The 16,201-nt window shown below is 41.9% G+C and overlaps 1 protein-coding gene across 4 annotated transcripts in view; it reads right to left on the reverse strand.

Moving 5' to 3' along the window:
• Positions 1-368: 368 nt before the first annotated feature.
• Positions 369-16,201, reverse strand: part of ccdc120b (coiled-coil domain containing 120b) — a 17,137-nt gene continuing 1,304 nt past the window's right edge. The window contains exons 1-11 of one of the 4 annotated variants that reach the window (XM_084062186.1): positions 12,417-12,519; positions 10,757-10,899; positions 10,566-10,667; positions 9,882-10,012; positions 9,136-9,237; positions 8,696-8,816; positions 6,788-6,847; positions 6,175-6,331; positions 5,927-6,028; positions 3,245-4,282; positions 369-3,059 (exon numbers count right to left, since the gene is read on the reverse strand). In XM_084062186.1, the coding sequence (XP_083918312.1) occupies positions 2,963-3,059; positions 3,245-4,282; positions 5,927-6,028; positions 6,175-6,331; positions 6,788-6,847; positions 8,696-8,816; positions 9,136-9,237; positions 9,882-10,012; positions 10,566-10,614 (1,857 nt within the window). In that variant the 5' untranslated portion in view covers positions 10,615-10,667; positions 10,757-10,899; positions 12,417-12,519 and the 3' untranslated portion in view covers positions 369-2,962. Of the gene's footprint in view, positions 3,060-3,244; positions 4,283-5,926; positions 6,029-6,174; positions 6,332-6,787; positions 6,848-8,695; positions 8,817-9,135; positions 9,238-9,881; positions 10,013-10,565; positions 10,668-10,756; positions 10,900-12,416; positions 12,520-16,201 lie in introns of those variants that run through there. The other 3 variants (XM_084062187.1, XM_084062188.1, XM_084062185.1) reach the window with 3 other exon arrangements.

Genomic DNA, 16,201 nt, shown 5'->3' on the forward strand with positions numbered 1-16,201 from the left:
CGGCTGTAGATGTGAGGGCCGCATAGCGCCTCTATTGTTTATGTATTGTACAAAATAAACAACAATGGTCCCAAAACAGAGCCCAGGGGAACCCCACACGTAGCCTTCAGAAGTTGTGATTTGAAGTTATTCACAGGAGAGTGCTAATGCCCTTTAAGCTTCTGTACTCCTTTCCTTTAACATTTTAGTCTCCACATCTCTTGATTATTATAAAAAACAGAGGGAGGGGGGGGGGGGGGGTTGATACATTCTGTGTATGAATTAATTACAGCTCAATTTCTATTATTTCAACATGACACTTTATTTAATAAAATGAATGCACCATCTCATACATATAGGGCAGCCCTATTACAGCCTATTGACTCTCATTTCATAGGCTTAATGTTGAAGGAAAAAAAGAACAAAAGGAGGCACATGAGAAAACAGCTGCAGGCTCGAATAACTAAAAAGAACAACAATTAATACAATGCATACTTTGAAATGAAATGCATTTACCACATGGTACCAACTTTCTTGCTGGTTGGAATGAGCTACATAGCTAAAAAACTTTATAGGTTTCATAAATATACAATATAGTTTGAATAGATTTGCTTTAGAGCTAAATTTATACTATTTATTTTCAACGTACAGAGTACATTTTATGAAAAATACATTTACTGTAAGACCCCCCCAGTGCACAGCAGTTTGGTCATTGATTTCAGGTTTCACCAGCTGGAAGAACCACACTATGATGCTGAAAGAATGCGAAAACAATATGTAGTAGAACAGTGGTTCTCAAAGTGGGGTCCAGGGACCCTCAGGGTTCCTTGAGGGGGTTCCAAATGGACCCTTACAAGTCTGTAACTCTGAGTTTCATAACTGTACAAATGGAACCATTTGTACAATGGTTCCATTTGTACAGCTATGAAATTAAAACCACTGTAGTAGAATATCCACCACACTATGATAGAATGTGAAACAATATGTGATTGAAGAACCACTCATGGTGTGCTACAATTAATCCATAAGTTTAAAAAAAAGGGAAAAAAAGAAAAATAACATTTGAGACCTAAAAATGACATTCACTTCAGTCCAAGACAAAGTAAGTTAAATGGACAAAACAAGTCTGAAGAAATATCAATGCTTCATTCGGTTTTCAAACTGACAAAACAAGGCTGAAGAAATATTAATGCTTCATTCGGTTTTCACAACAATTCATGTAGTACACACTGTTATTTTCAGTATTCTATTCTTGTTACCTTTCTTACTGTAGATTTGATCAGTGTTTATAATTCAGAATTATCAAAACCCTGCTCACAAATTCCAAAATATTTGTACACATACAGTGGCTGTTGTGAAAAAGAAAAAATACAGAGACACAACAACCTAGCTCATAAAATGTCTTAAAGGATAAATCCATAAAATGTGAAAATCAGACAGGATGAACTTCTTCTCAATGGTCAGGCATGAGACCTGCTCATACCATCAATCAGTCAGCCCTCCAGTAGCCCTATTCTATTCACAATTTTTCCAATTTAAAACAATTAAATAGTCGATGCACTTTATACTTCAGGGGATTATGACTACATATTTCCTATTTTGGTTAGTGTATATGGTTCATTATTATTATGGCAATGCAATATTAGCTTGAAACTCATCAAAGCAATCTATATACACATAATCAGTCAGGTAGAGACTATCAGCAGTCATTACCAAGACACAGCTACCCTTTCCTTATTCAAAGTCGTTACCCTGTCTAACCCTTCCATGTCCAAATCCTCCCGCTTGGTGACAATTTCCTGGGGTATTAAGGCTTTAGATGTTCATAAAGTGCTCTGTATGACGCTGACAAATTCTCCACAACCGAATGTGGAACAACTGAGTTGAAGCTACTCAAGGTGTCATACAGTAATGAGCTGCTGCCATACTGTAGGTCTCATAACAGCCATCAAGTATTCTTTAAAACTGGTCAAATTACTCTTCCGGGTCGAACATAGGACAGGACATTTTGACTCCAAAAAAGGGGAATTTGCAATAAATGACATCATACCAACTACCCTCATTTTGTGACATCATGACCTGTTTTTATCTTTTGATTGAAGGGTAAGCTTAAAAAGGCTTAATGCTAGCATCACAAGTGATTAGAAAGCACTTAAATTATTATTTTTTCTAACAAAGGTTTAGTTTTTGTTTATTCAAACACGTAGGCACTCCCATCCGCTACTCCAAAAACTAAAGTTCATGGCCCCTTTTGTATAACAAACATGGAAAATACATATCACTGGCAAATTAATGGCAGATGAAGACTAAAACATACAGTATATTTGCGGTCTATATATTAGTTTACAAACACACATTCACTGGCATGTCTAAATAGTTTTTAAATGACATATGAGTTCAAATAACATTTTTGTATATCACAAGACTAATGAGCAATAAATTACCTCTTTTATATATAATTCTTCTTTATATCTCAGAAGATACAAAATAGTAATTTAGAGCTTTATATATTCTGTAAAAAAGTATACCTTGGGAGATTTGTCAGGAGTAACGAGGGGGAGGTTTTTCTTTTCTTCTGTTGTTTTTTACAATAATACGATATGGTATATGACGTTACAGTAGAGCTGTAATGCTATTAGATTCTCCAAGAAGAGTTAGCCATGAATCCAGCATAAATCCTCATAAACGTATTGTGTCTATGTTCATAATCAATCAAATCAAGGGAATTCACAGAGGCTTTTCAGAATGTACAGCTACAGTTTATTCATTTCAGTCTTCTCTCTCTTCTGAGGTTTCGATGTTTTGTTTTGTTCTTGAGGTCACGTTATGTGTGTGTGTGTGTGTGTGTGTGTGTGTGTGTGTGTGTGTGTGTGTGTGTGTGTGTGTGTGTGTGTGTGTGTGTGTATGTGTTTGTTTGCGTGTGCGTGTGCGTGTGCGTGTGCGTGTGTGTGTGTGTCTGTCTGTGTGCATGTGAACTGCTACTTCAGACCAGAGTGCCAGGGTCTGCACTAGGCTCCTTTGGGGTCACATCTTGATTCTGGGTATGAGGAGGCTCCTGGTAGAGAGAGAACTCCATTGACCTGTTATAGAGAAAGACACAACATTATCCAAGCTGCCCCAATACAGTGGATAGAAAACAAATAAACTGAATACCTTTAAATAATATATTTTGGTTACAATGTTTTGGTTATGGTGATCTTTATTTACTGTGCACTTCTCAGGCAAACAGGTGATGGATAATCAATTAAAGTAGAGAAATGCTCACCTTCCATGCAGTGGGTGACCATGGAAGCTGGCTGATTGGGGAATCTGAGATCTGTGGAGGTTCAGTGGTTCACCCTGGACAGACTGAGACTGGTGCACAAGGGGATAGGGATGCGAGAGGCGAGAGATCCCTGCTTCCTGGCCCTTTGCGGCAGCAGGAGGGTAACCCAAGGCATTCCTCAAATACCAGTCCCTCAGACCCTCCAGTGCCAGGGCTTTGTGCAGGCTCCGTGTGGAGTCTTCTGGGGTGGGGAGAGAAAACTGCGGGGGCCTGCGGTTGAAAGAAGTACCAGTACCGTCGGTCTGGTAGGGGTGCAAGTTCGGTATGGAGGACGTGGTGGTGTCTGAAGCTGGGAGGGGAGACTCGTAGGCTGACAGCAAGATAGTGTCCTGCTGGTGTTGCTGCTGCAAGGGAATGAACGGCCCACAGGATTTGGTTCTGGTGACTTTCACCCTCCGTGGCTCGGCCTGCGACCCTCTGATCACCATGGGGCTGTAAGGGGGTGCAGCGCTGGGGAGGTGCACCTGGGAGTGAGAGAAGCCATTAGCGTGTGGTGGCACCACTGCGGTGGCATGAGGAGAGGAGACCTCCTGCCAGATCCTGCCTGTGGACTGGTACAGCTGATGCTGCACTTGCATCCTCTGTTGTTTTCCCCAGATATAATCCATCAGCATTTCATTGTAGCCTCCCCCTGCCCCTCTGCCACCCACAGACAGACGCATTTTGCCCTGTTCCACTGAGCCATCCATGTGTCTCTCGGGGCTCCCCAGGTGAATGTGCCGCAGTTTGCCATCTGTCAGAGTCTCTGAGCTCTTGTAGGGACCGCCCCTCGAGGGCATCCCGTTTCTGGGGGCTGGATCATCAGGTAGGCTAGAGCGATCCAGCAGGGCCTCTGAACTATTGCTGCGCCTGGCACGGGAGCTGTAAGGGCAGCTTCGTCTATCAGAGGAGGAGCCCTCCTGTGCCAAGGGGATCATGTGGGGTACATCCAGGCTTCCGGACCACTGCTTCAGCACGTTACCCCCCGATGGGTCCGATCTGAGAGAGAGATTGAACACAATGACTTCTCAGTAGGGGAAAAACCATGGCAACCATCAATAAAGCCAGACATTGTATTCACTGAGGGATGAACATATATTGTAAATAGCTGCAGAGGGGGGAATATACCAATTATATTATGAAAAACTTTATAGATATATTTTGGCCTGAGGGTGGCACTAGAGGAAAGGTCATGGGGTCACCAGAATCACTAGGGTTCATCCTCCGGGGAGCATGGAGCAAGTTTCATGGCACTCCGCCCCCAAGACTTTGAGATATCTTGTGTGTAATCTGAAATTTTTGTCTACAATTTACAATTACAATTTTGGCAAGTAGCAGATGCTCTTTATTCAAAGCGACTTAAGTTACAAACTGCAATTATAGGAGTAAGTGGTATGAACCCTTGTCAACAAACAACAGGGTAATTGGTCATATAATATAATAGAAATAAATCAATGAAGTGTAACAAAGTAACTAGGGTAGCAGGTAGACATAGAACCTAGCATCTGTCTAAACAACATGCCAACAGGGCAACAAGTGATAAAGGGAAATGAGTGCTGGGGGGGTGAGGTGGAGTCTGAAGGGGTGAGTTTTCAGACAGTGGCGGAAAATGGGAAGTGCAGTCCTGACTTATCCAACTGTTTCCTAGGCTTTTCACTGCGTTCCACTTCCTGTCTTTTGATCCAATGAAATCCAATGAAACCGGTCAGATGACTAATGATATCCAATGAAATCCGACAGGAAGTGGAAAACACAAGGCCTAGGAAACAGGTGGACAGGGTGCATCCACACATGAGCGTATGCTGACGGCAAACGCTACGCTTACGCTACGCTAGCCCCGTACACACCCATGTTAAGTTAGAAACCGGAAGTTCCGGTCCGGTTTTTCCTATAACATGGGAGTGGACGGGACTTCCGACTTCCGGGCGTCAAGTTGTCGCTCATGTGTGGATGCACCCATAGGGGGGAGATCATTCCACAGCTAGGACGCCTGGAGCATTTGACTGGGCGTCATATGGAAGGGAGGGACAGACATCCTGTGTTACCTGATCTAAGTGTGCGGGAAAGGGTGTATGGGTGGACCTGGAGGTAAGGGGTGCCATGCCCTTGATTACCTTGTAGGTCATCACCAGTCTAAGAGTGGCGCTATAGCAGAAAGGTCATTGGGTCACCAAAATCAGTAGGGTTCATCCTGCACAGCAAATTCCATGACAATCCAGCCAGTAGTTTTCAAGATGCCTTGTTTGGGACCAAAGTGTTCAACATTGCCATCCGCGAGCCCCGCCACTAGCGGGGCTAAAAACACAAAACTATATTTCACAGAAAATCAACTGGAGTGACTGTACATCACGTTGTTTGTATGATCGATGATGATAAATGCCCAAAAAATATTTCAAAATACCACAATGATCTTTTTTACATACAGTAAAATAATGCATCCATTCTGCACAGAAAAAATCCTCAGCGTAAACGTATATACTGTATTTGTAACTCAGAGAGAGTATAAATGTAATGGTTACATTTGTACACTCTCGAGAGTTAAATACTGTAATCACTGAGGATTTTACTGTGTGCTAGCCTCCACCACAGCTACAGTTGTGTTCTGTAGCTGTGGGAGTGTTACAAGAGTCAGAGGCATATTACCTGACAAGAACGCTGATGGGGGCAGTTCGGGCCAGCATAGGAGTGGCAGGAACACTTCTGCCTTCAACGTTAGATGCACTCCTTGGTAAAGAATGACTCGGGCTATAAAAAAATGGAGTTCAATATGTCAGACATGACAGGACAAGGTTGTATTTATCATTTGTCACCTATAAATAGACACACACGCACACACACACACACACACACCCACAAACACCAAATTGTGTGACATGAAAGACGAACAGCACCTAACAGAGCTGGTGACAGAGTTGCGGCGTGTCCTCATCTCATAGTAGATCTCTACCGGCGAGAGCTTCCTGCTGATCCTGTGGTCAGGACTACCAAGGGTGAGGCGAGGTTGAGACAGAGAGCGATGATCACCAGCCACACTGGGAGAGGACTCTTCTGGGAGAACACAAAAGAAGAGATGCAGAGTGCACACACAAGCAGATGACACACATCAATCAGAATGAGAATACATTTTATTGCCAGGTTTGCTTGCACATACAAGCAGTTTATCTCTGTGAGGTTTGTGCACTAAACTGAAAGCAGCAGTACAGAAACATTTGAATGATTTAATTAGTAATATAAAGAGAAGCAGAACATGGTAGAAACTATTCACAATTAGTCTGTATGTACACTGTAACTACGTTAACTAGAGGTTGGTAAAACAGCATAGATAGATAAATAAATAGTAATTACTGCACATATTGAAATAGTACGAAGGACATTAGCATATGCATTCCACTATGCACTTGGAGGATAACATAAATGAGAGTGATGAAATATTAATTATGAAGACCAAGATATTATGAAATATGTGAAGCTTCTTTGATTGGGTTCAGGCAAGGCTTTACTCACCATTTTCATGTGATGTTGAATCAGATATGGAGCTCGTACTTTCTGACATTACAGTGTCCTCTAGAAGACAACAGAAAACTCAGTGAGGTCACATACCGATGAAAAATGTACGGTGAAACCGGCATGTATCAGCCCGCCCAATCCAATTCCCTTTCACAATCACACTTCTAGATTTTAGCCCATGGTTAAGGTAATGTCCACACAACCATACTTAGAATTGGTCTAGCACAGAGTTTAGCTTAGCTGAGTGGTTAGTGAGCTGGCCTGGGAAGCCAGAGTCCCTGGTTGTACCAGATTCGATTCTAGGCCAGGCCAGCAATGTGTCAGCAATGCAAGACACTTAACCCCTAATAGCTCCCCGAGTGCCGAAGAATGGTGCTCTCTGCTCCTAGTAGTTATAGGATGGGTAAATGTAGGGGACAAATTTCACATATGTGCAAATATACAGTGACAAAAAAAACACCCCAAGGAGTGAGGACTATTCTATTCTATTCAGCCCCTGTGCTTTCCTTAGCTTGGGGCTTATAGTATGTTAGCCCAGTGCTAAGCGCAGAAAAGTGAGAAAGCACCTCAATTGCTGCCAACTACCACACTGTTGCCCCTGGAGGGTGTAAACAGCCATGTGCCTCGTCTGATACACACTGAGTCAGCAGGTGCTGCTTTTCACTAGGAGAGCGTAATACATGTGGAGGTTCATGCTGTTTCCCCCACGTCCCCTCCCTGCTAAACAGGCTCCCAACCACCTAGCAGGGCTTGCAAAGAAGGGCATGATCCCTTAACAGCTTCCCACCCAAAAACACTGCCAATTGTGTTCGTTGGAGCTGTTGGGAGTATTGCTGCCAGGAATTTAACATTGGCCTGCGATGGTGGACAGGTTTTTTCTTCTATAGAACCATTTATGCTCGACGTAAAATACACATACGGATCCAAGGGAGTGTTCTCTCCATCAGCTGGAAGAAGACCCAGAGCTTAGGGATACGCATGTACAGAGCAATACCGGAGGAAACTATAGAGGGTAGTGTTATGGGGGGGGGGGATTATTTATATTTACAACCACGAACAGCAGCTAATTACAGTTCTTGTTCCTTATGTCTGTCTGTCTGTCTGTCTGTCTGTCTGTCTGTCTGTCTGTCTGTCTGTCTGTCTGTCTGTCTGTCTGTCTGTCTGCCTGCCTGCCTGCCTGCCTGCCTGCCTGCCTGTCTGTCTGTTTGTCTGTCAATAGTCTCTGTTCCCTCAGTGTTGTTGTTTTTAACGTGGTGCATGGCCGAATGCACCTGGTACACAACACCACACTGACTCTGGACTGACTGCTTTATTTTTCTCTCGAATGAAGTCAGTGTGTGGCGCAGGTCCCAGCTATCGTTCCCTACCACTCCCGGGTCATATCTCCTTGCTGTAGGCTTGCAGGTAGCAGGTGATTCGGTGCAAGTAGAGAGAAAGTCACGGCCGAGCTACTGTACATTGGACGCGACAATGCGCGTCTGTGTGTGGAATTTACGCTCGCAGCGTATGTGTTTGGAATGCTCCAGTTGATGCAAATTCATACCAGCTACACCAGACGCACAGATCGTGTGAGCCCCGCGCGCAATATTGTGGTGGCTAACTGCAGTGACAATGACACACCATAATCCAGAGATGATAAACAGTACTCATGTTTTCAAGCATTCAGCACTGATGACTTTTGAGGCAAATTTAACCACTTGAACCCCAGCATCCATATTCTGGGAGAAACATTAACCAAATATAACCGATCTACAAGCCCACAACATGTCGCAACCCGACACGTTGTGTGAGTTTGTAGATCGGCTGTTTTTGGCAAAGACATTTGGTGAAGACAGAAAAAATCAGTCAGGTCCAGTTCAACAAGTCTAGAGGGTTAGACTTTAAGTGGTTAACATGTGGTCTTACCTGTATGGCACCCCCGATGGACTGTCCTCTTGCTGTTTGGCAAATATCGGTCTGATTCAGCATGTCTGTATAAAGCACCAGTGAAGAGGGCTTTCATCTGTCTTCTCTGGCCAGATTCATCCTGTGCAGAACAGCAAGCCATGTTACTGCATACCTCTACACATATTATGCATAGTGAGGAAGAATTATACATTATACTATATTGATATTGTTGTTTATATCTAACCTTTATATTTTACCATCGCTTATAGTACTTGTAGCAGCTAGTATAACTATGGTCTGAGCCCTATGCTCGTTGGCAGAACTACCTTACCACCGATCTGTGTCACACTGTGTGTCTAACGTAGTTCTCCCCATGATATCATGTACATTAAAGCATATCCATCACCACCTAGAATATTAAAAACCACCTCGCATTAGTGAACCTAGTTCACTCTTACCTCTGCCCTGGTGTTGGGTGACAGGCAAGCCCTGCGCTGCACCACTGGGGGTCTCTCTCCTGTTTCCAAAGGGAAAGCACGAGGTAGCTTTCCTGTCAGCTCCTGTCGAGGACATCCATTTACATATTCACAAGGTGGACATTTTGCTTTTACGTCATACCCGGCAGGGGGGGGGGGGGGTTGGTACCATGTGAATATGGTCATATCTTCCTATAATTGAGATTCCTTCATGTATTGCAAAACGCTACATGATACATTAATTATACCCGTAAACAGGTTACTAAAAGTCTCAAACACGTGTTTGCAATTTACTGTACAGCAGGGAACAGTTAAATACATGCAGACTTTGCAGAGACAGACTGAGAGGGACCATACAGTAGAAAATAGGGATGTGTGACACAGCTGTCAATGAAAAGCTGAGGCAGCTGCAGCCTTGTACGTATTACTGGCATGGCCTCTAGAGAAATCACGCAAACACTGACATTCAGCACATTTCTTTTGACTGATGAAGCACTAGACAATAACTTTGCTCCAACAAGTTGCTACATACTGTATTTCTATGGTAATATGAGCAGCCAAGCTCAGCATCTCAGATTACTTTGTTTGTCTACAGTGCAAAGAAAGCAATCACAATACAAAACAAAACACACAAATGTCAATAAGCACGTCAAGTTGGGTTTGTCACTGATATACATGAGGTGTGTGTAGTCCTTGCCCTGTAGACAGATTAACAGACAAATACTGACCGCCTCGTGCAAGCAAACTTGTTTCAGCTCTCCCACTCGGCTGTTGAGGAGTGCTTCCAGGGCCTGCTTTCTCTCCTGTAGCGCTGCAACACGTTCTGCCTGCAGCTTGCTGTCATGGCAGCCTTGAACATCTGCACAAGAAAAGACATCCATGAATCATCTCTAGAAAGACATTGTTTGAAAATGTAGTCCAGATCACTGGATCTCACATTTGAATACCGTAATAATGGAAATGTTTGTTTGTTTGTTTGTTTGTTTGTTTCACTGTGTTTAGTAAAAAAAAGAAAAAGAAGTTGTGACCTCTTATTAATGTAATTTACATAATACATTTCAGCTTCATGTGTTCCTATTCAATGAATGTGACTCAGTATTCAACTGCATGATGTCTGTTCACAGTCACTCACTCATCTGATAAGATTATCTGTCAGCTGTGGCTGCATGAGATGAGAACAAGCACTCCTCACACATACGTTATTTATTTCAGCTGGATGCTCCCTACATTTTTTTCATCATCTAAACTGCCAGGAAACTCAAACGGATTCTTTGTCCAGGCCATCTCGGGCTTGTCCAGGCAAAACAACTTAACGACAGTGTCTGTCCACAGGGCGTTGGTGCAAACTATATCAAGATGTTCATATTGGAGCATTGACAATACTTCAGAAAAAAAGAAGCAATATCGCTCACCTGGAGCCCCCAAGCCCATGGATGTGATCAGGTGTCCTTTGACCTCCATGTGATGTAATTCGGGGGACTTTACAACTCACCGCTCCCAGCACAAACCCTCACCTGATGAGATAGATGCAGAGCTTTAGCGTTGCAGCTGGGACAGATCAGCAAAAAACACATTAAAGTTTAAGTGTGTGTGTTCCCCTAACCTTGCAGTCTCAGCCATGTGTTTTGTTGTGGTGTAGACTGACCATTTCATTTCCAGCAAGTCAGCAGATGATATGGGTGTCTCCCAGCACAGATTATCCCAGATACCACTAGGAGGAGCCACTGCACTCCTCTTCAGAGGATACTGAAAACAATATTGTTGAATATAGATATAGATATCATTCAGTAACTGCAAGGATATTCATAAAGATATTCCTAAGAACAACCAAGTGATAGATACTCTACACATGTAGGAAAAATGTTGATCAAAATATGGCAATATTAATTGTTATTAATATTAATAGCATTACATATATTCTTTGAACTAAGAACTAACATTTAAAAAACTATTCATTCTGTTTAAATATTAACTTTCTTTATTTTCTTCTTTTTGTTTACAATAAATGTATTTGATAAATTATAACAGCATAAAATATGGGAGAGCTGCCTACTTACATATTTTAAAATACATTCTAATGTATACACTTATGTGTTTTTTGATGTGAAAATAATTAATACAAATAAAAATAAAGCATTATTTAAAGTGTGCAGTCAACCAGTCTCTCAGAACAGGAAATTACTGTTCATCCAATGGTTGAATCTAATAATAATTTACATTCTAAAATTAGCATCCTATGCAATTAGCAACCAGTTCATTTGGGAAATGGAAGAGAAAAGAGGAAGAGACAGGCAGAATGAATAATTTATAGAAAAAGAAAGCTTAAACCATGTGTTGCGTCTCAATAGCTCAAGGGTTACAAGAACAAAAGATGCAATTGAGCCACAGGATGACTAGCAGTAAAGAGAAGGAATTTACAGTGACAACAAGATATTAATAAATAACATGGCCGGTTGATCCTCTGATTTTCTGGTGTCATAGATATCAGGGTTGTCTTGTCATACAATGTACTGTATATGATCTGGCTGAAGGCCGGGTATAAAACGACGTCTATGTCTGTATTCTATTGACTAAATTTCTGCTAATCATGTCCATTTATCTGTGATATTTATATTGACCAGGGAAATCAAATTACTGTCTAGGTTGAAATATAAGAAAGATTAAACTATTTGACTATTAGGAATGCTTTGTCAAAAACTATGACAACAAAACGCCCATCTATCTTAACTCCTCTGTGTTAACTGAGCAATGTTGTTTTTGTTTCACACACGCTTTCCCCCACATTGACAGAGGTTCGTTTACAACTACACTCTTCCACTATCACACTATAGAAACACAAGATCCAAAAATAGCAATGCTGTTTGATTTTCTCTCAGCACTACAAATCGTTGCCGCGAGGAAGTATCACGTTCTCTTCTTGCTTGTCTAGTACATAATAAAACAATTCCATCTAAACCACAAATCCATAAATGGAAAGCCTCAATGGGCTAAATCTAAGCAGACCATATAAAGATACCATAAGTCCTGGCACCATCATATAATTGAAAATAAAAACATTTAACTACCGCTTGTCTTAGAATAAAGAAATATAATTTTGAGACACCAGAGTAACTGTCTGAACTGAACAGGTGCCATGACTAACGTTCACTGACTAATGTCTGTGACAATAAAAGGGGGCCTTCTGTTTTCTTATCTTAAGCCATAACACTAAAAGATGTGGAAAAAAAGAAAAGATGAGGATGGCTTTGTATGTGTAAACATACTTGAAAGTCAGCAGTTCTGCTCCGTTTGCATTTGGGTCCTGTCTTGGAACTGAACCAGTAGCTGCTGTTTGCTCGCGTTGCCTGTGAAAACCCCCAGTGCGTGTGACCTCCCATTGACAGACAAGTAGGAGCCCTTTAAGCAAACAACTGCCGGTATGGTGGCTCAATGCAAGCAACTGCTAGTCAGACAAAGTCAGTCACATAAACCTCACCACACAGGAGTCTCAAGTCAGTGATCAAAATTCTTGATTTAACTTAATCTAATATGCCAAGAATTACTGTGTTTACTGTAAACAATGTTCTATTCAGCAGTAGAGGGCCAAAAAGCAGGCCTGGCCACTGAGCAGGGCAGTCATGACAAGACAAACAGAGACATTTGGTTGGCTTATAGGGTGCTAGTCACCTGATTGCTACATGGGGCCAAAAGGCAGCTATGCCTGAGTGAGCTAGGTTCCAACCACAACAACAACCATTTGCGTGGCAAAGTAGTGCTTCTTTAGTCACTCGCTGAAATCCACATGGGCTTTGTGCCTCCAATTGCATTGAATAACAAATAGCATCTGTGCGCTAGTGAAGGTGAGAAAAAAACAATTGTGCCTATTTTCACATACTCAAGCAAACTACACACCTGAGAAGATGACTGATCTGACCAGTCAATGTTAGCTAAAACATCTGGTGTCCAGATGTGCGATTTACTACAGGTAGAACAACACAGAGCTGCATCACATTCCAGAGAGCAGCTTCTGGGAAAGAAGGCGGGACAATGAGGAATCTGATGAACAGAATCACAGAGCACAACATCAAAGACATGATTATGGGGTGAAAGTGCCAGGATAAATGGTTTAAGTAACGTGTAAGAAAGCGGTAGAATCAAACATGTGTTGACTTAACATGTGTAGGGAATGAGAGTGGATGGTGATATAGATAGCACTTTTGAGAGGCATGCTGATTAAAACATGAGCTGTGCAGTGAGAGCGGGCTGCCCCTGTGCAGATCGCATCACACGAATGCAAATGAGGGAGCGGTTTAATATTCAAGTCCGGCGGGCTAAACACCCACGCCTTTAAGGTACTGTAGGTCCTTTCCCTACCATGTTTTCATAAGGAACCTAAATACTCCCCTGGTTTAATAGATTGGGATATTATCCTGCCAAGATAAATTCCTGTAGGCAATACAGTTCTAGTTTTCAAAGGGAGAGAATATCACTCAGGCCAATAGGCCTTCCAGCACTTCAAGAGACACAGCTTGTCTTTTGTATTCCTTTATCTGGCCCTCTCATCCTATGAATAGCTTAATTTATCCAACCTGTTGGACTGGGTAGTGGATCAATTCCTGACTTCCACAGCATACTTCTTTATGTGTCACATTGTACGGTATTATCTATTAATCGCTTACAACAGGCAGGAGAGCAGACTGATTGGAACAGGCTGTAGACCATTTGACACATTGAAAGAGCAGCTGAAATATCACCACTACCTTGGCATAGACAGGTGAGACTGCAGCCCTCTTGTTGACTGCTGGGTGTTGACACAGCTGTTGCTGTTGTGAACGTACACATGGCAACTACATCAAGCCTTCAACAATACAGATTAAGTTGGAGACACATGAGGGTTCAATAACCATTTCAAAATCTAAGAAGTCAAAAGCAGGAGTATTGTGTACAAAAGCATGTACACAGTGATGTACAGTAATCCTTATTTCACACCACCACAAACTACCAACAACTTTTCAATATACTCTACTATACTCCTCTGAGTGTATGTTTTCTCATTTTCTGATTACAAAGACAAGAAAACAATGGGGCTTGAGAAACTACAAACAAATGTTTCTTTTTTTTTCCTTTAAAAACAAAAATGCTATTGAGCTTGTAGATTAGCAATTTTCACTACTTTTGCACAACACTGTCATACAACGAAGTGTAAAATGTGTATAACACACCTGAAAACATAATGGAGGGAGGGTAAAGGTTTCTCCATTAAGGGATCAGTTATGGTCCATGGGGCATATGAAGCCTATACAGTGCTGAGGATTTACTACTCGCTCTCCCTCCAACTCCAACTGCCCAATCAGCAGCAGAGAAGTGCAGAGGGCTTATGGAAGGTCAGGTGACCTTCCATAACCCCCCAGCCCCATCTCCTCACTAATATAATCTCCTCTCAGCGCATCCCTGAAATACTGGTTTATAACATGTTTATATCAGTACAGACCAGGGACACTTGCCTTGTGCTAGCTGTCCAATCATATGGGCAGGATTACTGTCCTGAATCTACAGCCTCACCCTGCCCTTGACACTCACCTTTGCCGGTTTGACACGATGACAACCACTGTTTGAAACAAAGCAATCTTGGTGATTGCTATCCACCTGGATTCTGCTAAACTGGTGTGTGTGTGTGTGTGTGTGTGTGTGTGTGTGTGTGTGTGTGTGTGTGTGTGTGTGTGTGTGTGTGTGTGTGTGTGTGTGTGTGTGTGTGTGTGTGTGTGTGTGTGTGTGTGTGTGTGTGTGTGTGGGGGGGGGGGGGGGGGGGGGGGGGGGGGGGGGGGCAATAAAGAATGGAATGTGGTTCTAATGTCCATGGGATTATACCTATACTGTTTCCCTTTGCTCTGTAACACCTGGAGGGATTTCTGTATGTGTTCCAAAGGCTTTCCCTGTTCCAGCCATTCAAAACCCTATTGCACTGTGGTTGTAATCCGCAATGTTGATTTTGGAGGGAGTCTGTGTTTGTGCAACCACAGACAGTTAGCCAACTATAGACCTTATTATACTGTAATATAAATGTATTAATATCCAGGTGCATATTGTATATATATATATTATATATATATATATATATATATATATATATATATATATATATATATATATATATATATATATATATATATATAATATTTCACTTTTTCAAGAATATTCTGTCAGTCCAGATGTTACACACAATTATACTTGTTTCTACTTTTGTTTACTTTCTGAATGTCTTGCGTATGTTCCTTGTTGTATATTTTTTTACTTGATTTTATACTGTATAGTGTTCTTGGGTTCCTACTTCCTAGAAAGGTATTTCAAATGAAATAGTAGTGTTATTATTATTACATGTTCATCCCTTTTCATCAATAAAAGAAATGTAGTAATGTATCCTCTATCCTAACACTTCTATCTCAACGGTTAGTATTTCTTGCATGATTATCAGTGACATTGGTCAAATTTGGGGCCAGGCTAGCTGGGTTCACCCACACTTCACATTGAATATAACCGTAGACATGTACAATACAGTACAACCTGGTATACTGTTATATATGCTTTAATTTCATGGTGATGATGGCATGGGGGAGAACGTCCATAGAAATGTCACCTGGAGCAAACATGGACATACGTATACAGCACTTTGTGAACATGCTACAGTAGGTGACTGTCAACTGGGCAGATGTGGTTTTCTGTGGTGCTGAGCCAGCTGCTCAAATCATGTCAATCCATAACTAAAAGGCATGGTGTCACCTTGGCCAATAGAATACTAGCATGTTAGGCCCATCTGGGTCAATATCCAATCCCATGGTGTTTGAATTGAAATGTAACACTCACAGCACCATGAAAACTATGGGGAATGCTTCATAGAAAAGTAGAGCACTGAGCAGCCTATTTGAAGACTGGGAAAATGAAAGGACAGGACAAAACAATGCTATGTTCAATTCTATGACCAAAATGAAACTGGCCATGCATGGTCTTCCTGAGTACCACAAACATTTTACTTGGAATAACTGTGATCCCAACTCTCTTTTCAAATGACTAT

The sequence above is a fragment of the Gymnoscopelus microlampas genome (genome assembly GCF_963454915.1).
Source record: "Gymnoscopelus microlampas genome assembly, chromosome: 7".
Taxonomy (NCBI): Eukaryota; Metazoa; Chordata; class Actinopteri; order Myctophiformes; family Myctophidae; genus Gymnoscopelus; species Gymnoscopelus microlampas.